Source organism: Gracilinanus agilis, chromosome 4, assembly GCF_016433145.1.
Source record: "Gracilinanus agilis isolate LMUSP501 chromosome 4, AgileGrace, whole genome shotgun sequence".
NCBI lineage: Eukaryota > Metazoa > Chordata > Mammalia > Didelphimorphia > Didelphidae > Gracilinanus > Gracilinanus agilis.
This window is the reverse complement of record NC_058133.1, coordinates 244,196,665-244,223,223: the sequence shown is the minus strand read 5'-3', so window position 1 is coordinate 244,223,223 and position 26,559 is coordinate 244,196,665. Positions and strand designations below refer to the sequence as shown.

Here is a 26,559-nt window from a genome sequence, read left to right as displayed (position 1 = left end):
CCTTCTCTCTCCCTTCCTGGAAATGATAAGCCATTTGATCTGAGTTTACATTATTATTATGCAAAACATACTTCCATATTCATCAGTGATATAAGGGAATAATTATATAAAACCAAAATCCCAACATAAAAACAGAAATAAACTGAAGTGAAAAACAGCCTTCTTTGATCCGCATTTTGACTCTTAATAGTTCTTTCTCTAGAGGTGGACAGCATTCTTTTTCATAACCTCTTCAGATTTGTCCTGGATTGTTGTATTGCTAAATCTTTCACAGTTGATCATTATACAATATTGCTGTTACTATGAATAATTGGTTCTGCTTATTTCATTCTATATCAGTTCAGGTAGGTCTTTCTAGCTTTTTCTGAAATCTTCCTGCTCATCATTTCTTATAGCACAGTAACATTCCTTCACCATCGTATACCACAATTTATTTAGCCATTCCCAGATTGATAGATATCCACCATTTCTTTTCCATCACAAAAAGAACTAATTTAAATATTTTTTTGTACAAGTAGATCCTTTCCCCCCTTTTTTAAAATCTCTTTGTGATACAAACCTAGTAGTGGTATTATAGAATCAAACTGTATGCACAGTTTTATAGCTCTTTGAATATAGTTCCAAATTGACTTCTAGAATGGTTAGCTTAGTTCACAACTCCACCAATAATGTATTAGTGTCCGAATTTTGCCACATCTCTAATATATTTATCATTTTTTTTACTGGCATATTGATCAATCTGATAAGTGTGAGGTTGTACCTCAGAATTGTTTTAATTTGTATTTCTCTAATCAATAGTGCTTTAGAATATTTTTTCACATGAGTATTGGTAGCTTTGATTTCTTCTTCTGAAAAATACTTGTTCAAGCCAGGATACTCCTGAAGGACTTATGAAAAAGAATACTAACCACATCGAGAGAAAGAACTATGGGAGTAGAAATACAAAAGAAAAACATATGACATCACTTATCACACACACATACATACACACACACACACACATATATGGGTATGTGATTTGGGGTTTAGGCTTTAAAAGATTGTTTTATAGCAAAAATGAATAGTATGGAAATAGTATCCAGTGATAACATTTGTACAACCTGGACAACCACAACATTGCTTGTCAACTCTGGGAGGGGGGAAGGAAGAGGAGTGGGAAAGAAAATGAATCATATAAACAAGGAAAAATATTTAAAAATAATAAAAATAATGCTTGTTCATATCCTTTGACCATCTATCAGTTGAGGCATAATATAATTTAAATGTAATATCTATTTTTATTGTCATTTAGGTATTTAGGTCATAAATATATGATTATTACTCCATCTTTTTTGAATTCATTATAGGCATAATAACTTCTGTTCCAGACCCTTATTTTAACTCTCTGTGAATCTTTTAATGTTTTAAGTGTGTTTCTTGTACAGGATGCTGAATGGCACTGGGAATTGAGCACTGGACCTAGAGTCAAGGAAAACTAAATTAAAAAATGACCTCAAATTCCTATTTCCTGTGTGACTTTGGCCAAGTACTAACCTTTGCCTCAATTTCTTCAATCGTAAAATGGAGATAGCACTTAACTCTTTGGGTCATTGTGAAGTTTAAGTGAGATATTATTTATAAAGCTTTGAGCACAGTGATTGGCACACAATAGGTGCTATATAAATACTTGTTATTTTTAAGATTACTATTTTTGTCTAAAACATTTCTTCATAGTGGTCAATGTCTTATGTTTATACCTATCTGTAGCCTCAGTTATTAATCTGGGACTTTGGTGCTGGGTTAGTCTCTGCTCTTTTCTATATTCTTGGGTGGGATAATCAGGCTTTGTTTGGTCTTGACTTTACTTTACAGTATGCTACCTGATGGCTTCCACTTTTCTTGATGTGTCTTTACATACAGTACTAGGAGAATACAGTCTCCTTAATCTTAGTTGGCTGTTCCTGAACAAGATGCTGAGTGGTCACTGTTCTCCCTGGGGGCTTATTGGATCATGGCAAAGTGTAATTTTTTGGTCCCCTGTTGGGGTTCCCTGCTGAGTTGGGATTAGAATGCTGAGTGTTCTTTTCTTCCCCCTAGAGACTTTTCTGGTCAAGATCAAGGTTCCTTTCTCCAGTGATGTTCACCTTATCAGTGTGCTGGGCAGTTTTTTTTATCTTTCTGGGGTTTCCTTAATGATCTTCCCAGATTCGGTTGTTGCTGTAGATTTTTATTCTGTTTACCTTTGCTTATTGTAAGAAGGAAAATTTAGGCTGGCTTCTATGGCAGGCCTCTTTCAGTGTCTGTAGCTTCTGGCTCTTTTTTGTGTTGTTTTAAAGGAACTTAATGATGTTTCTTTTTAATTTTCTTGGTCATGGTTCAATTTGATGCTCTTTCTAGATTATTGCTAGATTGAAAGAATTATGTTCTTCTGTGACCAATCATGCCAACATCTTAAATAGAAAGCATAATAGCCCTTTAAGATATTCTTTAGTCTATTTCTATCTGTATGATGAAAGAATTATAGAAATTCACAAAATGAAGGTGATCAGATAAAAAATTGAAATATATAGTCATTAGAATATGACATTGTATCATATATTCATTCTTTTTTACCATCATTGCTCAGGTTTCAAGAAAAAAAGCATTTACCCATAATTAAGTTATTTTTCTCTTTCTGTCAGGATGTGAACATATCTGTCTGGGGCAGCTAGGTGGTACAGAGATAGAGCAATGGACCCAGAGTCTGGAAGATTTGATTTTGAATATAGACACTAATTCTTTGACTCTAGATTTGACACTTAACCTCATATCTGCCTCGGTTTCCTCATTTGTAAAAGAGGGGCAATAATAGTACCTACCTTGTAGGGTTGTTGTGAGAATCAAATGAAATGATATTTGTAAAGTATAGTGTGTGGCACATTATTGTTGTTTCGTCTTTCATTTGGCACATGCTTAATAAATACTTATTTCTTTTTTTCTCCATTCTCTACCCATAGTTAGGAAAATATGACTGGTTGAATTTTGGTGAGGAAACCATGTTATTTTAGCTCTGAACTGATACATGTCCTTTAAAATGAGGATTTAAAATAACACTTCATTTGGTGTGTGTTTAAATTATACTTAGATCTTACAAAATTAAACTTAGATCTTAAAGAAATTGCAGAAGTAGGAATATGTGTTACTTAGAAGTTTATTGCTTGGAATCAGCTACCCCAGCAATCATGACTTCATCTTATATGTCCTTTTGTAGTAGATAAGGGAGAAATTATCTATATTAGGAGTCATAAACCCTTGGGTTCTGTTTTAGTTCCATCATCTTGTTTCTTGACCTAAGACAGAGGTTAAATGTTTTGCTCTATTTTCCCCATCTATAAAACGAAAATAATAAACCTTCTCTGCTTCACAAGAGTAGTGTGAAGATTAATTAGTATATGTAAAACTCTTTGAAGATGAAAAGAAATACATGTCGTTGTATTATCCAAAACATCCCACATGTAGACTTTGATTTTTTTTGAGGGTTCTTTTGAACCTGCCATTACATCTTGGGTTTAGTTTGGCTAGAAGACAAATTGTCAGGTATAAGATTTTAGCTGGTGGAGGAGTTTGTTTGAAAAAAATGATATTACTAGAATTATTTTGATAACTTTGTATATATTATACATGTGCAAAATATATACACATGTACTTGTGATTTTATACCATTTATGTAAAATAGTGTTTGTAATTAATGGCGACTCCTTTTCTTTATCAATTTAAATAGACACCTTGAGCTACTCAGCATGTTGTTATAATTTTACCTACCTCATCATTTTACATGGAACAGGTCACTTGTCTTGTTGAAACATGCTCTTTGCATTACAACACTTAATTCCATTGATGGGCTTGGCTTTTACACCTGTTTATATTAATATAGACTAACTAACAGGTGTGCATTAACAGGTAGTATAACTTAGAATCATAAAATTTTAGAGCTAGAAATCTTAGATGTCATCTAGTATGACCCCTTCCTTTTACTCTTTTAATTTCACCACACTGCCACATATTTTAAATACTAAATTTTCTCACTAAATAGTGACAGTGCAATATAGAACTCTCTCTTAATATTAATACTAGATTGTTGCAGTGCTCTTAGGATACTTTCTCTTTCTCAGTTGTTTAAACTGTAAAATGGGAATAATGCTTATCTTGAAGGTGTTTTGAAGAATAATTATGCCTTTCAAAAATGGGTTAAGTCCTAAATGTGATTAGTTTTAAAGTGAAGATTACCTGATTCAGACTTGAACCCTGGGGGACTGTCTAAAGAAAACATTTCCAGGTACATAGAAATAGCATGCTTTTTGTTTCAACCTCAGGTTACTTTTGAAGCTCATAGCTAAACTACTATAATGTGATATGCCTTTCTCTCAATTCCTGATTTCTGAGTATTATCCCTTCTGGTCTTGATTTGATAGTGCCTTAAGGTAGCTAGAAACAGGCATCTCCTGCTTGGCAGCAGGGTAAACTTGTTTTTCTTCTGCGAAACCAGGCCAGCCCATAATTTACAAAGCTTAGAGTACATGCCCTGGAAAGGTGAAGCTGATTTGCACATTTCAGAAAGACCAAGCTTGGGTGGATAGAGCAGACAATTGGAAGGTGTGGCAGTTTTAGGTGATTACTAAGACATTAATTTTCTTTGCACCCTATACCATATTATTTTCTATAATAACAAAACTAGATAACCATCATTTATCATTCATTCATCCATTATTTATTGTTGATTAAAAGTATGGGCACTATGCTAGGATTCAAAGACAAAAATAGTGTCTCTGCCCTCAAGGAGTTTGCATCCCATTGGGGGAAACATACACACACACACATATACACACACACACACACATACACACACACACAAGTAAATACAAAATATATACAAAATAATTTTTTGTGAGGAAGAGTAATGTGTAATCAAGATAAGCTTCCCAGAGGAGGTGGAACTTGAGCTTAGCTTTGAAGAAAACTAGGAATTCTTTAAGGCCAGGGGGGGATGTATTCTAGGCCTGGTGGATAAACACATAGGTCTGACAATAGGGCCACTGTGGCAGAAGCTTAGTATGTTTGAAGGAAAGTACCTAGTAGAAGAGTTTGCCTTTTCCCCTAGAGATAATAGGAAGCTCTGGATATCAATAGTTATATGTTAGTGATCTTTTCTAATTTGTAGTTAGTAAAATTACTTATATTTTCTATTTGCTGTTCAACAAGTTGGATAAGTTAGAGAATATTTTCATTAAAATGTAACTTTGTGAGGAACATAATGAAACTTAGAGCTAGAAGGAAACTTCAGGATCATCTGTTCATATCCCTTGGTTTTATACCATCAGGAAACAGATCCAAGAAAGATTGTGATCTCCTTCAGGTTATATAGTGAAAAGCAGAACTAGGATTTGAATTTAGGTGTCCTGATTCCATTTACAGTGATCTTTGTTATTTCTACTTGGAGTATCCATATAACTGATTATTTTTTCATTATTAGCAGCACAGTTACCTCTAGGTCTTAGCATAGTGTGTGGTACATAGTAGGCACTGAATAAAGTTTATTGCCTGACTAACCTCTGTTTGGTAAATTGAAGCATTGTGATCATTTTTCTTTTTCTTTTTTTTTTTTAAACCCTTGTACTTCGGTGTATTGTCTCATAGGTGGAAGATTGGTAAGGGTGGGCAATGGGGGTCAAGTGACTTGCCCAGGGTCACACAGCTGGGAAGTGGCTGAGGCCGGGTTTGAACCTAGGACCTCCTGTCTCTAGGCCTGACTCTCACTCCATTTTTCTTAATAAATTTTGTTTGATACAACAGACATTTCCAATTTCCCCTAAGAAAATAATGCAAAACTAATACTATGATTGTGAACTGATCTATGGTCATCACTCTTTTCTAGGCTAGGCAATTAAAATAATAATGTAGTAGATAATAATGTTGTTTTCATGAGTACAATCAAGCATTTTAAAGAAATCTCATTTTTCTTTTTTCTTTTTTATCCTTTCCTTTTTTCTCTCTTTAGTCCTATCCATCTTCAAATAGATCACTGAGTGCCATTCTCCTTGCTTTCTTTTTACCTCTGTACAGCAGCTGGGTCAACCTGTGTGATTCAGTTGGAAAATTTTCAACAGAAAGAAAGCTTGTTTTGCCAAGATGTAATACCGAAGGAAACAAGAAAGAGAACTTATTCTTCTGCACTTTAAAAACAAAACAAAACAATAGGGTGTTTGCTCTTAGCTATTAAACTTGGACAGGAGCCTGACCTCATTGCTCATCTTTCTTTCTGCCCATGTGGGTGGGAGCTACTACAGAGTTGAGGCATGAGTTTCTATATTCTGTGCCTTGTCACATTTGTTGTCTTCTAGTGAAATGTTGCCTATTTTAAAAGTTGCCAGTAGAGGAAATATTACTTTCTTTTCTAGGAGCTTATCAGCACTTCTACTCAGAGTTGCAGAATTATAGAGCTTAAGATTTGGAAGAGACTTCATCAGTCCAACTCAGTATGAAAGGAATCTTTACTATACCATATCAACAAGTAATCATCCAGTCTCTGCTTGAAAATATCCAACAAGAAAGAACCTGCCATTTTTTCAGACAGTCCAATCTAAGGCAACTAGGTTAGAACTCTGGGCCTAGAGTCAGGAAGTTCCGAGTTCAAATATGACCTCAGATACTTATTAGCTATGTGACCCTGAGGAAGTCACTTAACTTATGTTTGTCTTAATCTACTGGAGAAGGAAATGGCAAATCACTCCAGTATCTTTCCCAAGAAAGCTTATAGATAGTATTGACGTGCGATGGTCCATGGTGTCATGAAAAATCAGATACTGCTGAATTACTGAACAATAACAATTTTTTTTAATTTGAATTTTGAATATTTCCCCATAGTTACATACTTCATGTTCTTTCCCTCTCCCCCAAAGACCCCTAACCCCCCTTAGCTGATGTACAATTCCACTGGGTTTTACATGTATCAACAAGTAACAATTGTTAGAATGTTTTTCCTGACTTGCCTAAATTTGTCTCTTGTGTTTTTGCAGCTTCCATCCATTACTCCTGGTTCTGCTTTCTCTTAGGGCAAACAGATCAAATCTAATTCTACTTCCATGTGACACATGTATCCGAATGTAATACTTTACATTTATCCCTGTTGCCTTTATCTTATTAGATTCAGCCCGAAGCTCTGACTGTTAAGGCTTTTGGATCCTGATTCTGTGTTTGTTATCTCTTTTAACTTTGTCATCTACAAATTTGATAAGCATGCCTTATCAAATTTCTTTGAAGTGAAACACACAAAAAAAACATTTTTATATAAATGGTGGAATACAAAAAGAAGCTTCTCTTTGGTGTGATGAATTTGTATTATATCATTTGCTTAAAAATATGTACATTTTCATGTATATGCATGTGTATACACATATGTTTACAGTGTATTCTTTGTTACTTTAAAAATAGTCCTCCTTATGTATACTTCCTTCTGAGCTTTCTTCTGTTCATTTGTGTGCATTAAAAAATATTTTAATAGCACTCTTTATTTGGACATCATTATTACTATCTCCTCCTCAATTAAGTGAAAGAGGAATAAAAGCCTGGGTAAAAGATAAACATAGTTTAGCAAAAAAAAAAAAATCTACATAGTAGTCATTCCCAAAAATGTATTGTAAAGGGGAAAATTATGCTTGGACTACTGAATATTTAAGACCGCCAGGAATTGATTACACAATTCCAAATTAAAGACTCAAGTCAGAATTACTTTTATGGTAGTTTATTTACAAATAGGAAGAGTGAAAGTAGGGAAAATGAGAGAGAGACAGAGAGAGACAGAGAGAGACAGAGAGAGAGAGAGAGATAATTACTCTGGCCTGATCTGAAGGTCCGAACCAGGCAGGGCTTCAGAGGCCCCAGCAAAGGGTGGGCACAGAGGTTAATTAAACAAGGTTTTTAGACACAAGACTCTTCAAGACAAGAAGCCTCTTCGGAGGTTAGTGCCTCTAGAAAAGCCAAGGAAAGGGAGTCAGCCTTTCACTCACCCATGTGATAATCCAAAAGGGAGCAGTCTGAGGTCTCAAACCGGAGCTCCTCCAAGGCTTAGTTCAAAGGGCTGAATCTCCCTCACAGGAAGTTACTATCATATTTAAAAGATAGTTCTTTGCATCACTTCCTGTGTCCACCTTCCAGTTCTATGTGGACCAATGGCAGCTTAAACTTTGCTTCCGACTGCCCAAGGGACAGTCACTCGTTTTTGATTTGTCACTCACTAGCACATGTGGGTCATAAACCTCCCCCCACCACTTAATTTTTAAGTGGGATGGGATGTATACATTCCTGGTGACTGAAGTCTAAAGAATAAATAGGGGAGAGATAATTCCATCTTCACAGTACATACCTTTCTGCATCTTGAATCTATTATCTCTTCTTCAGGTAAGGCAGAAGAGCAATAAGGGCTTGGCAATTGGAGTTAATTGACTTGCCCAGGGTCATGCAACTAGGAAGTGTGTGAATCCAGATTTAAACCTGAGTCCTTCTGACTCCACACCTGGCACTGTATCCACTGTTCCACCTAGCTGCCCCCAGACTTCTTAAGTTTTAAAATTTGTTTTTCTTTACAGTGACTGTATAAATTGTTCTCTTGGTTCTTTTCAGTTCCCTTTTTTGCCAGTTCATACTACCCAGAATTTTCTGAAATTGTTTCTTTTTATATTTTTCAAGTGGCAATAATATTCCATTATGTTAACATTCCACATTTTTTCAGCCATACCTAAATTATCTATGAGACACTTTAAGGCACCTACTTCCCTTAAGTTCTGATTCTTTTCTTTTTTTTCCTCTCTTTTAATACTAACATCAGGACCCAGAAATTTGTTTTGCCTGTGGCTATTCCTTCCTTTTATTTTCCTACTTATAAGTGTTTCCCTTCCTCCTTTTTCCTGATTGAGCTTGATGGATTTCTGCTTTATACTGTGTGTGTATGTATATGTTTCAAAACATCTTTTGTCATGTTCAGATAAGGAGGGTGATCTAATGCCTTCTCTCTGAACTCTTTCTTTCATGTTTGTATAATTTCAGATTCCCCATTTATGAGAAATAGCAGGTTCTACCCCCTTTTTCCTTCTTTCTACACTAGTGCATCATAGTTACCTATCTTTTTCTTTTCCCTCTTTAAACCTGCAGTAAAGAACCACCATATTTCAATGTTTTTCTTATTTAACTTATCCAGTACCCTTTGAAGATATGAAGGTTCTGAAGAGGCACGTGTTTCTTCTCCCTCTATTAAAACATTAGGACTACCTCATCATTTAGCTCCTTCTAATTCCTCAGATAGATTTATCTTTCTAGATTTTTCTTGACTTGTATGATTCTATTTGTCTTCCTGGCAAAGTGATCTTTTCATCGAAATAATTTCAAATCCTTTTTCTATTAAAGACTGGTTCTTCCTACTCCCTTTCTCCCTTCCCCCAACTATATTATGCTCAGGATTGCAAGTTAAACTAAATTTTGGCTGTAAGTGAATCTCTTTTGTATTCCAAGATCTTCTCTGGTTTTTAGCAGAAGCCACAATGTCTTATGTAATCCAGATTGTGGTTCCTTGGTACTTGAACTGCATCCTTTTGGGATGCTTGCAGTATTTTTTTCTTTGCTATTAGAACTCTAGATTTTAACTAAGACATTTCTGGGGACTTTTCCTTTTGGATTTTCTCTTATGAGGTGATTGTTGGCTTCTATTTTTAATTTGCCTTCTGATTCTAATAGTTCAGCTTTTATATTTGATTTCTTGAAATATAATGCCAAAATTTTTCTTCTTTTGCATAATGGTTTTCAGAAAAGACAGTGATTCCTAAATGATCTGTACTTGACCTATTTTCCAGGTAATTTTCTTTTTATATCAGATATAAATTTTTTCTTTTTCTTTTCCAGCCTTGATTTTTTTTTCCCTAACATCTCTTCCTCTTTCCTAGAATCATTGATTTCTATTTGACATTCTTTTCTAAGCTATTCCTTTTCTCAAGAACTTTGATTTTTTTTTTTTCTCCTACCTATTTATGTAGACCTTTTGGAAAGTTCATTTTTTCCCTCTGTGAATCTCTTCTTCTTCTTTTTTTTTTTTTTTAAATTTTAAACCCTTAACTTCTGTGTATTGAAGTATATAAGTATAGGTGGAAGAGTGATAAAGGGTAGGCAATGGGGGTCAAGTGACTTGCCCAGGGTCACACAACTGGGAAGTGTCTGAGGCTGGATTTGAACCTAGGACCTCCCATCTCTAGGCCTGGCTCTCAATCCACTGAGCTACCCAGCTGCCCTGCGAATCTCTTCTTGAAGTTGTTAGGGAGTTGTTTTTTACTTCTTTCATCTATCTTAGATTTACAGGAATTTTTAATATTGGCCAGGTGTTTATTTTGCTCATCACTTTAGTGATTTAGAGTTAGCTCTTGACTTGTGACTATACAAGAGCCAGGGTCCAACATTTGCTCTTCTTTTGGGTGGGGTAGTTGATCTTACTTGATTTTTACCTGGATCCCCTGACTACCTTTGCTAACTTCCATTTGACTATGGCTCAGTATTTTTAAAAAATGAGTGCTGTATATAAAGAGAGAAACCAATGACAACTTTACAAGCCACTGCCAAAGACATTGAGCAATCAAAACCTCCCCAAAATTGATAAACTCATTGTGTGCACAGATAATGAACTTCTCACCGAAGTTATAAATGAGTGATTTGAAAATTGGAAGGAAAATGACTGGAAAGCAAGCTAAAATATGTATGCCATGCAGAGAGAACTGCGTAGTATAAACTAGGTTATATGAATTGGTACATTAATGTTGAATAGAAGTGTTTCTGCTCATTCAAAGGCTGAGAGCAAAACTTATCCAGAAAAGGAACTGTAAAGTAAGAAAACCTAATTAGTGTTCATAGATGTTGAATTTAGACTAAGGAATAGTCTTTTTAACTCTGCCATGCAGTCTCTAGACATAATTTTCTTTTACCTCTTTTTGGCAGATCAGCTTTCCATTTTCCTCCACAACTTTCTAGTCCTTTTATACCCTTTTTCCTGCCACATACTCTATCATCCAGAGACACTGGCTTCCTTCCTTTTTCTAGAACAAGACAATCCATCTCCTGCCTATATTTACGTTGGTTGTTTTTACCCCTCCCCTCAATATCTTTTAACTCTCTCCCCCAATTTGGAATTCTCGCCTTCCTTTTCTATACATAAAACAAAACAAAAACCCACAAAGAAAATGAAATGAAAAATAGTATGCTTCAGTCTACACTCAAATTTTATTAGTTTTTTCTCTGGAAGTGAATAGCATTTTTCATGACTCCTTTAGAATTGTCTCAGACCATTGCATCGTTGAGAATAGTTAAGCTATTCATAATTGATCATTGTACAATGTTGCTGTTACTATGTATAGTGTTCTGGCTCTGCTCACTTAAGTTTGCATCAGTTTGTGTAGGTCCTTCCAGGTTTTTATGAAATCACTCTGCTTACTATTTCTTATAGCAGAGTAGTTTTTCATTACAGTAATCCCTCACCTATCACTGGAGTTACATTTCAGAGACCCCTGCAATAGGTGAAAATCTGCAAAGTAGCCGTATTATATTTATTTTATTATTTTTATATGTATTTTAAGACTTTATACCTTCCTACTCTCCTATAAACCTTTTCCACACTCTTATTAACCTGAAGTCACTGATCCAATCAGAGCCTAGGATACAGAATACAGCACTTTTATTCCATCAGGCAATAGTGTGCTGTGATAAGTGCAACTCCTGTTGTGATAAGAATTTATTTAGCTTTCATTAAGAGCAGATTTCAGATTAGAGACAGGGTTTGTCCACTTTTGCGTTGTCCCCTTTAAGAGGGAAGACACACAGAATTTGCAGGTATCTCTTTAAGAGGCCTAGGATAAAGAAGAGGCAGTTGGAGAATTCTGGGCCTTTTTCTTGGACTTCCTTGGAGAGCACGTGGCTGAGTGTTTTCTCTGACAGAAAGGGAAGATTTTTAGTGACTTTAGATACTGTTTATTTGAGAGCTGAGATACGTACTAAACTGAGAAGAGTGTGTTTACTGAGAGCTTTTCCCCTCTTCACCAGAGGGGGAACTGAAGTACAGTTTTTTGTCAACTGAGGGAACAGTTGCATTTTGAGTGGAGAGAGACTTAACTATCAGAGGCTTGCTTCTTCTCTGACTTCTGAAGAGAGAGAAACTTTCAACTTCTTTCAAAATTATACATGTTACATTAGGAGTTTATTATATATTTAAAGTTCATTGTTTTAGCATAGCTTAGTAAGATAGAAGTTAATTTTTAGTCAGAGTATAGATCAGGTCCACCTCCGTGAACAAGAAGCTCCATGAGGAGCAGTTTGTTGGTGTTGTTTTATTTAGAAATCTTAGTGTTAGGTTTAAGAGATTCCTGTCCTATTCCTAAATTCTGTGTCCTGTCCCTGTCTCTCCTCATAGATATTAATAAAGAAGAGTTGGATCAAACTGCTTCCTGCCATTCATCCACTTACTAAATAGTTTAACAACTGACAACTATAATTACTATAATAGCTTGGTCCATACTAACTTTAGTTTAGTTATAACAGCTAAATAATAATAGTTTGGTTATCAGTACACCAGCTATTATTTACTTATTGCACTCCACAATACAGAATTTTATATATTATATAGATTTAAAAAACCCAGGATACAGTGAAGTCGTGATAAGTGAACTGCAATATAGCAAGGGACTTCTGTATAATTGTATAATACAACTTGTTCAGTCATTCCTCAATTGATGGACAATTCTTCAATTTCTGATTCTTTGCTACCCCAAAACGTATTGCTGTAAAATTTTTTGTACAAATAGGTGCCTTCCCTCCCCTTTTTAAAATCCCTTTTGATTACAGAACTGGTACTAATATTGCTAGATCAAAGGGTATGTACAGTTTTTTCTAGTTGTTTTTATAACCCTTATACTTTCAAGTTGCTCTTCAGAACAATTGGATCACTTCACAAATCCACTAACTATGCATTAGTATCTCAGTTTTCCCACATCCCCTCCAACATTTAACACTTTACTTTTTTGTTGTATTAGCCAATCTGATACATGTGAGGTGGTACCTCAAAGTTGTTTTAATTTTCATTTCTCTAATCAATAGTGATTTAAAACATTTTTTTTTCATCCATCCATTCATTCTTTTATTGCCCTTTAGGTGAACTGATGCTTTAATTCTTTGGAACCTGCTTTATTTCTATACACCATCATCAGAAGATTGATGTTAAACAGATGTTTTGTGAAGTAATTGGGGGTCAAATGAGGTTACACTGCACAATTTTCCAAAGTCAATACAGTCCAATATCATAGTTATTCAGTTCTGGGCCCAGTTCACTGATCATCTGAATTGTCTGCCAAAGATACTTGCATTGATGTACTAACCCCATTGGCTGACCATCTAATTACATAGAATAATATAAATGATAGGCATTTTTCTTCTACTTAATTTTCCTACTTTGTATATTTAGGTTAAAAAAATTTTTTCTTAACATTTATTAATATTCATTTTTAACATGGGTACATGATTCATGCTCCACCTTTCCCCTTCAACCCCCCCCCCCCACCCCCCCCACCCTTGGCCGATGCGCATTTCCACTAGTTTTGTCATGTGTCCTTGATCAAGACCAATTTCCAAATTGTTGGTAGTTGCATTGTTAAAACATTTTTAATATGACTAAATAATTTTGATTTTTTCATCTGAAAATTGCCTATTTATATCCCTTGACCATTTATTAACTGGGGAATAACTTGTATTCTTATACATTTGACTCAATTCTCTATTTGAGAAATAGGTCTTTATTAGAGAAACTTGCCTTGAATTTTTTTTGTAGCTTTCTGCTTTCCTACTAACTTCGTTCCATTGTTTTTTTTTTTTTTTGTGTGCCCCAAACCTTTTAAATTGAATATAATAAAATTTTTCTATTTTATATCTTATAATGCTCTTTTCCTCTTGATTGGTCATAAATTCTTTCTTTATCCATAAATCTGAGAGGAAAATTATTCCATGTTTTCCTAATTTGCTTATGCTATCACCCCTTATGTCTAAATCATGGATCCTTTTTGACTTAACTTTTGTATATGGTATGTTTTGATCTATATCTAATTCTTCTGCCAGATTTGTTTCAGGTTTTCTAAACAGTTATTGCCAAATAATCCTACTGCAGTAGTTGATGGTATTTGGATTTTTATAAACACTAGGCTATTACGTTTATTTGTTTCTCTATATTGTATATCCAATTCCAGTGATTTAGCTCTATTAACCACTACTAAGTAATTTGAATGATTATTGGTTTATACTATATTTTGAAATCTGATGCTATTACTACTCTTCCAACTCCTCATTCTTTCCCATATTTTTTACATTATTTCTCTTTTAATTCTTGTTCTTTTCTTTCTTCATTAGGACTTTATTGTTTTTAAGCTTTTTAAATGAACTTTTTGTAGTGTCATGGGAATGGATGGTACTGGATAGGTAGATTATATCTGTCACCTTTGCTGAAATTAATGGTTTCAGTTAAGTTTTTGTTGACCACCTTAGTAAACAATAAAACCAAAAGCAAAAAGCAATAATTTTATTTCCTTTTGTCTGTCTTTGTTCCATTAATTTCTTTTTCTTGTCTAATTGTTATAGTTCGTATTTCTAGCATTATATCTAATAGTAGTGATGGTAATACACATTAGTGATCTACCTTTAACCTGGATCTTATTAGAAAGGGTTATAGTTCATCCCCATTACACATGATGTCAACTTTTAGCTTTAGATGCATACTACTTGATTGGTTGATTCTTGTGCTTTGTATTGAAGAGGACCAAAATGACATCATAGATAATGCCTTTTGACTCTTGCATATATTGGATTTAAGCAAGGCAGAGTTGCACAAAGTTGTCAGCTTCACTGTTTCTTCCCATAACCAACAAAGACCAGTGGCAAGACAAGAATCAGGATGATTGGTTATATTCTGTGATGCAGTGGATGACCTTGGTGTCTTCAGTGTCTGACTAAACTCTAAGCACTTCATTTTGCTTGATTCTGCTTCCTTAATGGCCATTGGAACAAATTGTTCTCATCCTCCTCTTTGAGTGGAAGTCTTCACATGCCTGGGGTAGACATACCCCTAACATATTACTTACCATATTAAATAAAGACTTATTAATTCTAATATTTGATAGTTAAAAAATAGAAATAGATATATTTCATGAAAAGTTTTATCTTTCTAGTTTTATTAATTCTTATCTATCAATAAAATCATATGATTTGGTGGTTCTTATTGTTAATCTGATCTATTATGGTTAAAGTTTTCCTAATATTGAACTTAGCCTTCATTCCTTATGTAAATACAATTTGATATTAGTATATGATCTTTTTGACATTTTGCTATTCATTAGGGATATTAATCTATATTTTTCTCACTTTCGAATTTCCTTGGTTTAGATATCAAGAACGTAATTGAATCATTGAAGTAATTTAGTAGTATCCCTTTTCCTCTCCTACTTTTGTAAACAATTTGTATGTCAGGATCAGTTCTTTCAGTGTTTGAGAGACATCATTTATAAATCCAGCTTATTCTAGGTTTTTTTTCTTCAGAGCTTTATGCCTTATTCAATTTGTTTTTCTGTGATTGGGTTATAGAAATTATTTAAAATGTTAAACAAATTGTAAATACTTAGTATTCTTCTATCAGTCTTGTTTTATTGATAATATTCACACATTTTTTAAATTTTTGATTTTATTGGCAAAATATTTAAAATTTTAAAAATTTCCTATTCATTTGTTGTGAATTTTCCTTTTCCTCTTGATTTTGATAATTTGATTCTTTTCTTAATTTTAAAAACTCAAAATAGTTTATATAGTTAATTTTATCTAATTTTTAAAACTAGATTTTGTTCCTATTCATTCATTAAGTGATTTTTTCTTTCCTTTTTTAAAAAGAATTTATATGTTGCCATTTAGTTGAGGTATTACAATTTGTTGCTTTCTAAATTTCTTTTTAGTTATATGCCCATTAATAGAGCTACTTTTTCTCTTTTTGGTTCATGAAAATATTTAGAGACATAAATTTTCCCCTTTATATTTTTGTTACATGCCCCAAATATTGATAAGTTGTTTCACTGTTATTATCTTTCATTAAATTATTTATTATTTATATAGTTTATTCTTTGATTTACAAATTCTTTAGGATTAAATTATTTAGTGTCCAATTAATTAAATTTTTTTCTAGGGCCTTTGTTCACTATAATTTTTAGTCCATTACTATTTTTGCTTTTCTGCATTTGTGTATGAGGTTTTTATGCTCTAATTCAAGATCAGTTTTTGTAAAGGTACTATATATATGATAAGAAATAGGTAAACTCCTTTATATTCTCCCAGTAATCACCAGAGATCTGGCATATATAATATATCAAAAATTCTATTCAAATCTTTAACTTTTTCTGTTTCTTTAAAAAAAAGTTTAGTTAGGAAAACTGGTACATTTAGTTGATAAATTAAATATAATTTTACTGTATATTTTCTCCTTTAATTTATTTAACTTTTCCCTTAGATATTTAAATGGCACGCCATTTGGTATATGCTAAGTATTTATTTATTTAAAGGCCACAAAGGTTTTAGGGGAAAACTAGGTCTACCGACACAGAAACCATAACCTATTTTAGGGAGAGCAGCATCTCTACTCCTTTTGAAAAATCCTCCTGAAAGTTCCCCATGTAGAGAAACCAACATTTCATTTCTCTGATTCTTACTTTTTGGAGGATGACTGAATTCTTCCAACAGTGGAGTCTAGGTTTCTCCTCAAAGTAAGGAACCTCTATACTTCAGTCCCTGAGAATGGTTTTGCCAATGGCTTTTGCTACTATTAGGCCTTGCGCTACAACCATAGAATTTCCAACTATGCTAATTTTTTTTCCTTTATGCTACAAGAAAGAAGACTATGAGCTAGGTACTCTCACTCAGCTCTATGGGGAAAAGTCTTTCCTTGTAAAATGTTATAGCTATTGAAGTAGTTGTAGCACTTCATTTCTGGACAAGTGTTAAGAAATTTTTCATGACATTAAGACTTTAACTTGCTTTTCTGTAGCTTTTATCCATTGCTCCTTGGTCCAAACAGAACAAGTTAGGGATGGGAAATGGAAGAGGGCGGATATTGGAGGGCAGAAGATGTTTCATCATTGGTGTGTTGAGAATCATGTTCAGAACATATTCAGATAGAGAACAATTTTCCTCTTCTTTTCTACCAATCTACCACCCTGATTTCATTCAAAAATTTTCTAAGAAAAGCTGAGCTTCTATGAACCTTGGGCTGGATTATTATCTTCTTGGGTTAAGTTGTCTGACAGGATATTTTAAGAGTGTTGAAGATGTGATTCCAAAATGTGATTTCAGCTCCAAGAGAAAAGGATAGATTTCAGTTATCATTTACCAGGCCATAAGGACATTGTTTTTCCCAATCTCAAATACCTATGTTATCTTGGGCAAGTCACTTAAACTCTTTAGACTTCAGATCCTCATCTGAAAATTTAGAGGTCTTCCCAAGGTGATGTGAATGAGGAGAATGTTCCCTCTGTTGCCTAAATTTTTGTCTATTTTCTTTTCTTGCAACTAGATCCTAATTGGCTAGGTAAAACCCAAGCTCTTTTTCTTTAAAGATTCCATTGTATTTTTCTTATGATGAAGAATTAAAGGTCCAGTCAATGGCAGTCAATGACACTCCCTTTAAAGCTTGTAATTGCCATTTAAAAATTGGCCTGAGGAGTTGTTGTAGAGTCACATGAGTCACTTTTTCCTAGAGCCAAGGAAGCTTTCCCTAAATAATTGCCAATTATTCCACCAAGGGTGTGAGAAGGCATATTTTTACAGATGGTTTATATTTTATCTATCTGTCAGTACTCTGGTTAAATCCTGTCTTGAGTTGTTTGAAGATTATCTCTCGGTTATAGAAGCTTCTTAGTGTAGCAATCATAAGATGCATTAAATAGTGCAGTTGATTTTTACCTTCTGAATTTTCTCATATTTCTGTCTTTCCCTATCTTTTCCTCAGCTCCCCCCAGCCAGATAATATTCCCTTTTACTTCTGGTCCAGTGTTGTGCCTCAGTTCTCTGGTTGAGAATGTAGACTTTTCAGAGCAATGCAGTAGTTTTTAATATATCCATTCTCTATTTGATTTTCATGTCCTATTATTTCGTTGATTTTTAAGCTTCCTTTATAATTGTTTCAGGATTGCTAAGTTATTTATTGTCTGGTCTTTTAACTGATCATCTCTCTTTTTACTTTGGTTATGTAAGTTTTCAGAGATAAAAATCTGCAATTGAGGACTGCTTTTGCAGTGTCCCATAAATTTCAGTGTTGTTTCATTGTTACTGATGTTTTTGTTTCTGTGATTTCTTCTTTGATCCTCTAAATAATTGAGGATGCCGTTACTTATTCTCCAATTATATTTTTGCTCATATTTCTTTTTTAGTATGCTTTCCTTCTTATTTATCTTTCTGTTGGTTTTTTCCAGTTCTTAGAGGAAAGTATTAGTTATTATTATATTTTGTTTTTAATGTCTTTACACAAATTCTTCTTTTAGGAAGTTGGCTGCCATGTTCTTTAGTATATATTTATACATATACATATATATATATAATTTTTTTCATTGTATGACTTATAGCATAATCTTATTTTCCTATATGTCTATCTTGTATTTTAAAATTTTTATTGTTGCCTAATTTGCTCATTTATTCTTTATATAATCACTTCTGAAGGCTTTTTGATGCCATGAAGGGTTAAATTTTGGGGTAGGAGTTTGAACAAAGTTAGAACAGTTTGGTAAACACAAAACACTTAGTTTATTATTAGGAAAGTATGGATAGGAAACAGAAAGGAAGAAAATGAGAGAACTCTTACTTAAGATCCCAAACCTAACTAAAATTTTCTTAAAAACCCTAAATCTATCTGCCTTCGAGGGCAGTTTCTTCTGCCAGGGTTAGGCCCAGGCCTAGACTTCTCTACACTGACTATCTAATAATTTATTCACTATCTAACTACTGCCTATCTACCCAAGCTAATCAATAATAAATAAGGCTGTTAGGCCTTAAATCCATTTCTCTGTGTCCAACTGTCAGTTATAGGTTCCAGAGACAAAAGCCATTTTCCAGCTGCCTAAAACTTACTAACCAATTCTCTGCCACACCCTTCTAACTGTCACCAACTGACAGCCTACATAGCCTGGGGCTTTTACTCAATTTTTTTGCTCCCTTGCCTCTTAAAGAGAAAAAGGGAGAAATTAAGAAAAACCCTCTTAACATATCCATCCCTGAGATCCGTTGGGAGATCAGTGTCCCCAGTGGATCTTTCTAACAAAACTATCCTATAATCTATATTAGGAACAGGGAGAAGTGAAGAGAGAAAGAATGGAAAACAATTCTTGCAACATGTAAGTCTCAAATAATATACAATTACAAGTATTTACAGTTATAGAATCACAAAATTCTTAATATGCTCTACAGAAATAAAAAACCTATTCTTATTATACTCTACAAAAATAAGGACTTAAAGATATTAATCCAAATAAATCTTTAGTTACTATGCACAAAAAATAAACAAGATATACACATTATATACATCTAATATCCACCTTATTATATGCATTATATACATCTAATATCCCCCCTGAGGTGAATTTAATATCAATACTTATAACACTTTATTATACTTTACCATTTACGTATCAATTAGTTATTATAATCCTATAAAAGTATATAGTTATTAATATATAAATAGTTATCATAATCCTATAAATGTATGTTAATAATAATTAATTTTAAATAGCAAGCCTAAATGCTAAAATATACATTTTACAGTTACCTATTGAGTATTATTCTTCCTATTTTAAACCTTTATTTAAAAAATTCAAACTTTTATTGAACAGCTAATATAAGTTCAGGAGTTTATTGAAATGTTCTTGAAAATAGTGTCCAGTTGTCTTTGTAGTCTTCTTCTTGATGAGTTAAATGTCATTAAAATTAGTATCCAGTTGTATCTATAGTCTTATTTTTGATTCTCACTTTCAATGGCAGATATTCTTTTCACATGTGAACAATGAATCCATGATGTCCCCTCTCCTATCTTGATTGTTGTAAGGGTTCTTAAAAGTACTTGGAGGGGCAGCTGGGTAGCTCAGTGGATTGAGAGCCAAGCCTAGAGATGGGAGGTCCTAGGTTCAAATCTGGCCTCAGCCACTTCCCAGCTGTGTGACCCTGGGCAAGTCACTTGACCCCCATTGCCCACCCTTACCACTCTTCCACCAAGGAACCAATACACAGAAGTTAAGGGTTTAAAAAAAAGTTGGAAATTTATTGGCTACTTTGCATGGGATTCAATAGACTATAAAGTTATTCTGGTTAATTGCTTATGTAAATCTTTGCTTTCTTAGCAAAAATGAACTTTTGGAAGATTTCCATTTACCCTTAGAAAGTACATTCCTAGTGTTATTTTCTTGAGAAGTTTTAGGGTCACACTTTTGCAATGGCTAAAAATGGATCTTATGGTTATTTAAAGTTTTAAAATGTATTTTCAGTAATTTCAAAAGCATTTTTGTTTTCCTCTGGTAGGCACAGGTGTTTAAGCATGGAACAAGGGAAAGCTGTTTACCCTATGGTAAGTATTATTTTCAAAGTTGGGTTTAAGTTTATTTTGACCGAATATATCTCTCTCATTTTGAGAATGTATAGATGTTTTGAAATTGTTATATTTTTATATTTTATTTCTTATAATTTCTCTGGTCATTTTATACCATTACTAATAGCATAGTAACTATGATCATTATTTGTACTCAAATTATTTTGATCCTTTTAAAAAAAAGTAATTTTTTTTACATAAACAAAAATCAGTTTTTTCTTACTTTTCCCCCTCATTGCTCACAATTGAAAAACAGAAAAAGCAAAGCAAAATCAAAACCCTTTTAACAGATATACTTAGATAAATAAAACAAATTCCATCATTGGCTATGACCAAAAGACATGTATTACATTCTGCACCTTGAGTCCATTACTCTCTGTTAAGAGGGGGATGTTGGCTTGTTTCTTAATGGAGTATGAAGAGTTGTCTAAGGTCTCCTCTCTTTAGATTCCATTCCTCTCCTGGTTGTATTCCTTACTGTCTGGACTTCTTCATTTAAGTTTAACTCTATCCTTGATCTACACACTTTGGAAGTACCCTCTACTCCTTTGGCCTTTCTTTCATATAGGTTGGTTTCTCTCATAAATACCCTTTTAAGGAGGAAGCTGCCTAGGCCAGCCATTTTTTCATTCTTCTTCAGATGCATTCTTGACTCTCCTAGACCTGTTCTATGATGCTTCTCTTCTAGGTACCTTCATCTTCTTCCCTGATTCTGTGTTCTAGCATTTTTAATGTTTTCTTCCCCCACTAAAATGTAATCTCCTTGAGGGCAGGAATTGTCTTTCTTTCAGTTTGTGTTTTTTATTCCCAATACTTAACATAGTGCCTGCTTAGTAAATGCTTCTTGAGAGGCAGCTAGGTGGCTTGGTTAATAGAGAGCCAGGCCTTGAGAGTAGCGTATTTCATATCTGGCCTCAGACCCTTCCTAGTTGGATGACCCTGGGCAAGTCATTTATTCTCATATGTCTAGCACTCACCACTCTTTTGCTTTGGAAGTGATACTTGGTATTGATTCTAAGATAAAAGGTAAGGATTTTTAAAAAATAAAAAAAAAAATAAATGCTTGCTGACGTGGAGCATGAAGAGTTTCCAAAGACCTCATACCTTTAGATTTCATTTTCCTTGATGGGGTTTAGAGAATGGGATACAATATAGAGGCTTTTCCTTTGAGAAATGATAGCATTGGAACTTCTAGTTTTGGTCATATATATTGTCTTTCTATCCTGCCTTCTTGACTTCTAAATTGTAAAATCATGTTCCTAGTATTAAGTTGTTGGAAACTTCAGTGAAAAGTGGAGGTATACTTCCCTCTCATTTGCCACATGTACTCAAGGGAAAGATTGTGAAATGAGGTTTGTAAGGGCCTAATTGATTGTCTGAATTACTGTTTTCGCTTTGCACAGCTAGATTGAGAAATCCATTCTTAACCTTTTATATGCATAAGATAACCATAAGTCTGTTTTTCGTCTTTTTATTTCCTTTTTATAAGAAGAAATAGTTGATGAATAAGGTCTATGTTCTGTCTCTGTTAATTACTGAAAAATATTGGGCCACTTTTTGGAAGTTACCAAAAATATTAAATTATAGGGAACAAAATTATATAAATAAAATTATTTTAAAAACTCAAGTCTCTTATTAGATGTAAGACTTACATTGTCTTTCATTTTTAGGTGATTAATAAATGTTTGGTTTCAATTGAAGCAATTTGTTGAAGGTGTAAACTTGTTCAGATTTTGAAATTGTCAAACTATAGCTTTGTAACGGGTTTGTGTACCCCTTTCCCTCAAAATCTCTCTCTCTTTGCTCTTTCTCTGTTTCCCTTCTTTTTCACCTTATCCCATGGTTACATAGATAGTATTAAAGACAGAACTTTAAGACCCAAGCCTCACGTTATCCATAAAACTTGTTCAGTTTCCTGACTGTCTCTAAAAGAATCCCAAAGTATGCTTTCTAGCCACTATATGATATTGCTCCTGAATCTCTCTGTCTTTCTAATAGTTTTATCTTATATTATTATTTGAAACTACAGTTATCTCTGCGTGTGTTATAAGCCCTCAGATAGACTGTTTGCTCCATTAAGTGAGGAACCATATCTTGTTTTAACTTTGTGACTCCCCCCAGCCTACCCAAGTAGGTATTATACAGTATTCCTACTGTGGTCTTACAATTGTAGAATATTACCATTTTCATTTCCGTTCAACAAATATTTGTTAAGCACCTATGGTGTGAAAGATGCTGGGGGATACAAAGTAAAAAATAAAATAGCTCCTGTTCTTAGGGAGCCTATGTTCTAATGTCAAACTGGACACTGCTTCTTTTAATGCATTCTGCCCTCAGCAATAAATTAGGTCTATGGGAATGATTATAGTACAATACGAAGAATGTACATTTTTTTTTTCTGGATTTGTAATTTCATTAGTGTATAGTAGGGGTTGGCAATGAAATAAATAACTGGGAATAGGTGAGGATTAGAAGGGGGGAAACACAAGTACATCAGGGTAAAACTAGTCCCTTACTGACTTGGAATAGGTAACAAATTATCACAAACTTAGCTGGGGAAACAACAAAATAACAGAAACCAATATAGCCAGGGAAACAGTATAAATTAACAGTGGGTTCTTGTAGTCTGGGAAGGAGAAGTCAAGGAAGTTTATAAAAAGGGGTTTTAATAATTAACAAGGGCAGGACAGGGAGTTAAGAGGGAATAACTGCCATGAAATCTGTTGGTAAATTAAGGAATGAAGGAATGGAGGTGTCTACTCTATTTACTAAACTAACTACTGAGTAACAGATGGAGCTGTAGACAAGGATCTCATGTATAACCAGTTCTTCAGAGGTTGATGTCTTCAGTTGATCCTCAACGATGTTCAGGTACCAGCCAGTTAATCCAAAACTGGAGATTGAGCTGGGCTTATTGGCACTCAGAGTCCACCTCTGAAATGCCTCACCAAAGCTTGGTCAATCCCAGCCAACAGATCTTGATAGGAATAATCCTCTTTGGAAAAACCAGGCTTCACAGATAGGATAACAGGTCTCCCATTCCCCTTGGAGTTCAAACTGTCATTCCTCTCTGTGTCTGACCCATGAAATCTGCAGACTGTCAGCAGCTGTATGCTCAGTGTGCTGTCACTCAAAATGCAAACTATGCTACTTCCAATTTTCCTTCTAACAGCAAACTAGTTTAAAAATAGCCTGGGACAAAGAGTAAAGGTTAAGTACCTTTCCCAGGGCTGTATATATAATACGTGCCATGTGGGATTTGAACCTTGATCATCCAGACTCTGAAGATGGTTCTCTAATATTTATGCCATACTTCTCCATGTTCTGTCAAGTATTACTTGAACAATAATCGAGTTCCATAATACAGGTCACATTTTTTATGGGTAATCAGAAAGTTTAAAAATTGTAAAATGACCAGAGAAAATTTTATGAAGGATATGAGGGTTGGGTCTTGAAGAATCTATAGAATTTGGACAGATAGAAAGAAGGAAGAGCAAACAGTATGATCAGAGCTGTTGTGGAGAAAATAGATATACTATATAGTTCATATTAGGTAGGAATGAAGAATAAAGTTGTGTGGGCCATGTTTCTCTGGAATTCAGTTCAGCAATTCAGGTGAACTGGCATATTCAGCAACTATAAGGTTTTTTATGAAACATGGACAGGGAAACATATTGTTTGACAATTCCAAAAAAACTTTAAAGGCTGTATATAGATTCATCATATTCTAAGTGAAGATAGTTTGGAAATTCATATAACTAAGGATTTTTTCCAAATGTTCACTGCTGTGGTCTGTTTTGCAGCTTCCACGGTACTTGAGTGCCTTGATAACTGCAAGCTCTCAGAAAGTAACCATACTCTTCTTCGAAAACTTGGTGTGAAACTTGTTCAGCGCCTTGGATTGACTTTCCTCAAACCCAGGTTGGCGAAGTGGAGGTTAGTTGACTGGTCTTTACCTTTTCTCATTTTCATCTATTTGACCACAAAAAGCCAAGCATGCTATATAAAGCATATATATATATAAAGATGTCTTGAATAATAAAGTATATTTAAAATATTTATCAACTTGTTTGCTTTTCACATAAAGATTAATTGAATCTTATAAGCATTTTAGTAAACATCCACTCTCTGAAAATTACTGTTTAGAGAAAAACATTAACCAATCCTATTCCTTAAGAAGCTCATGTTCTATTGGGATACAAAAATAAGTAAATACTAGGTATCTCAGAGGTGAGATAAAACATTGAGAAATGTTGGAATTAGGATAGACTTTGAGTAGAAGATGGCTCTTGAGTTCAGCCCAGGAGGTAGTTATGAATTCTAAGATAGAATGAAATAGCATGTAAAATCTGGGGAGCAGTTAGTAGATCCATTTGCCTGTAATATGTATGAAAGGAAGTACTATGAGATAAATCTGGAAATGTAGATGAGGGAGTATTGATTCATTTAAATGGAAAGATATAGAGCAGTGGTTCCCAAACTTTTTTGGCCTACCGCCCCCTTTCCAGAAAAAATATTACTTAGCCCCCTGGAAATTAATTTTTTTAAAATTTTAATAGCAATTAATAGGAAAGATAAATGCACCTGTGGCCATCACCACTCCCTTGGATCACTGTAGCATCCACCAGGGGGCGGTAGTGCCCACTTTGGGAATCACTGGTATTGAGTATTTTTTCCTAAAGGCAGAAGGGAGCCCCTGAATGTTTTAGAGAAAGGGAGTGAGATTGTCATATTTTGGCCTTCATTTAAAAGATAGAATTAGGGAAAACAATTAAAAGATTAGACAACAATCCAGGTAAGAACTGATGAAGGCTTTTGGCAGTGTTTGGTTTTATGAATAGAGAACATGGGTCAGATAAGAAATGTTATGAAGATTGAATTAGCAGTATATAGGAACAGTTTTGTATAATTGAACTACTCTTAGGGTCAAGACCAGAGCAAGGACTGTGAGAACAGAAAGAAGTAGAGAAATTTGGGGTTGCATGGAGATGGAAGAATATGGCTTTCTGAGGAGTGAGGTAGAGGTGGAGAGGGAAGCAGTTATGATAAGAGAAATTTCAGAGTTCATGATCATAGCAGCCTCCATGAAAGTAGGGATTGTACCATCCTATGGAATGGCTGAGGTAATGTGAACTTAAAGGTCACAGGACATGAAGTTAATGAATACTGTGTATAAGCAGTATTATTCACATGAATATAGAAATTCCTGAGTTATGAGGACAAAGGGTTGGGGTAGAGAGAAAAACTGTGAGCCACGTTCTTAATTCCTTGAGAAAGCATGAGGGAAGTTAGGCTGGAGCCTTATTAAGGAGTGTAATGAAGATTTGGATACAGAGAAATAGATAGTGTAAATCTAAGAGAAGTTGTTGAGTGATAGCAAAGGTATGCTCTAGAAGGTAGAAGTGAGGAGTGTTCCTCTTGGCCTATTCATGCTCATGAAAGGTGAAACACTTGGCATTAGGGCACTTGAAAAAGGTTTCTACGATGAATAGTGTAATAATAAAGGGAGCCAGTAACCAATGTTTGATAGATGAGAGAGTCTTTAGGGTGAGTCTCTCTTCCAGTTCTCCCCTGGGGCCGAATATACACTGGGAGACTTTAAGGGGGTGTCACCCCAAAACTGGGTGACCAGAATGGTCGTGCCACCCCACAGGATTTGGGGGCGAGGCTTCCCTATATGACAAGGTATGTGGTACCCCAATCTGATTTTGAATAAGGATGGGGTTCATACAATCCTCCCACCGATCAGTTAATTTTATAGCGGGTAGTCTGGCTTCAAGATGGAGGCAACCAGACTAAACTGTGGTTCCCCTCTCCCTTGTTGTCTCTCAGGCACTCTGGAATGCTATCTGACTGATGAATGGCTTTTATTA

The 26,559-nt window shown here is 34.4% G+C and overlaps 1 protein-coding gene across 1 annotated transcript in view; it reads left to right on the top strand.

The window, feature by feature from the left end:
• Nucleotides 1-26,559, top strand: part of TBCD (tubulin folding cofactor D) — a 522,548-nt gene that overhangs the window by 52,312 nt on the left and 443,677 nt on the right. Inside the window, exons 7-8 of the mRNA XM_044675187.1 lie at nucleotides 20,620-20,665; nucleotides 24,490-24,622. Coding sequence (XP_044531122.1) covers nucleotides 20,620-20,665; nucleotides 24,490-24,622 — 179 coding nt within the window. The remainder of the gene's footprint in view (nucleotides 1-20,619; nucleotides 20,666-24,489; nucleotides 24,623-26,559) is intronic.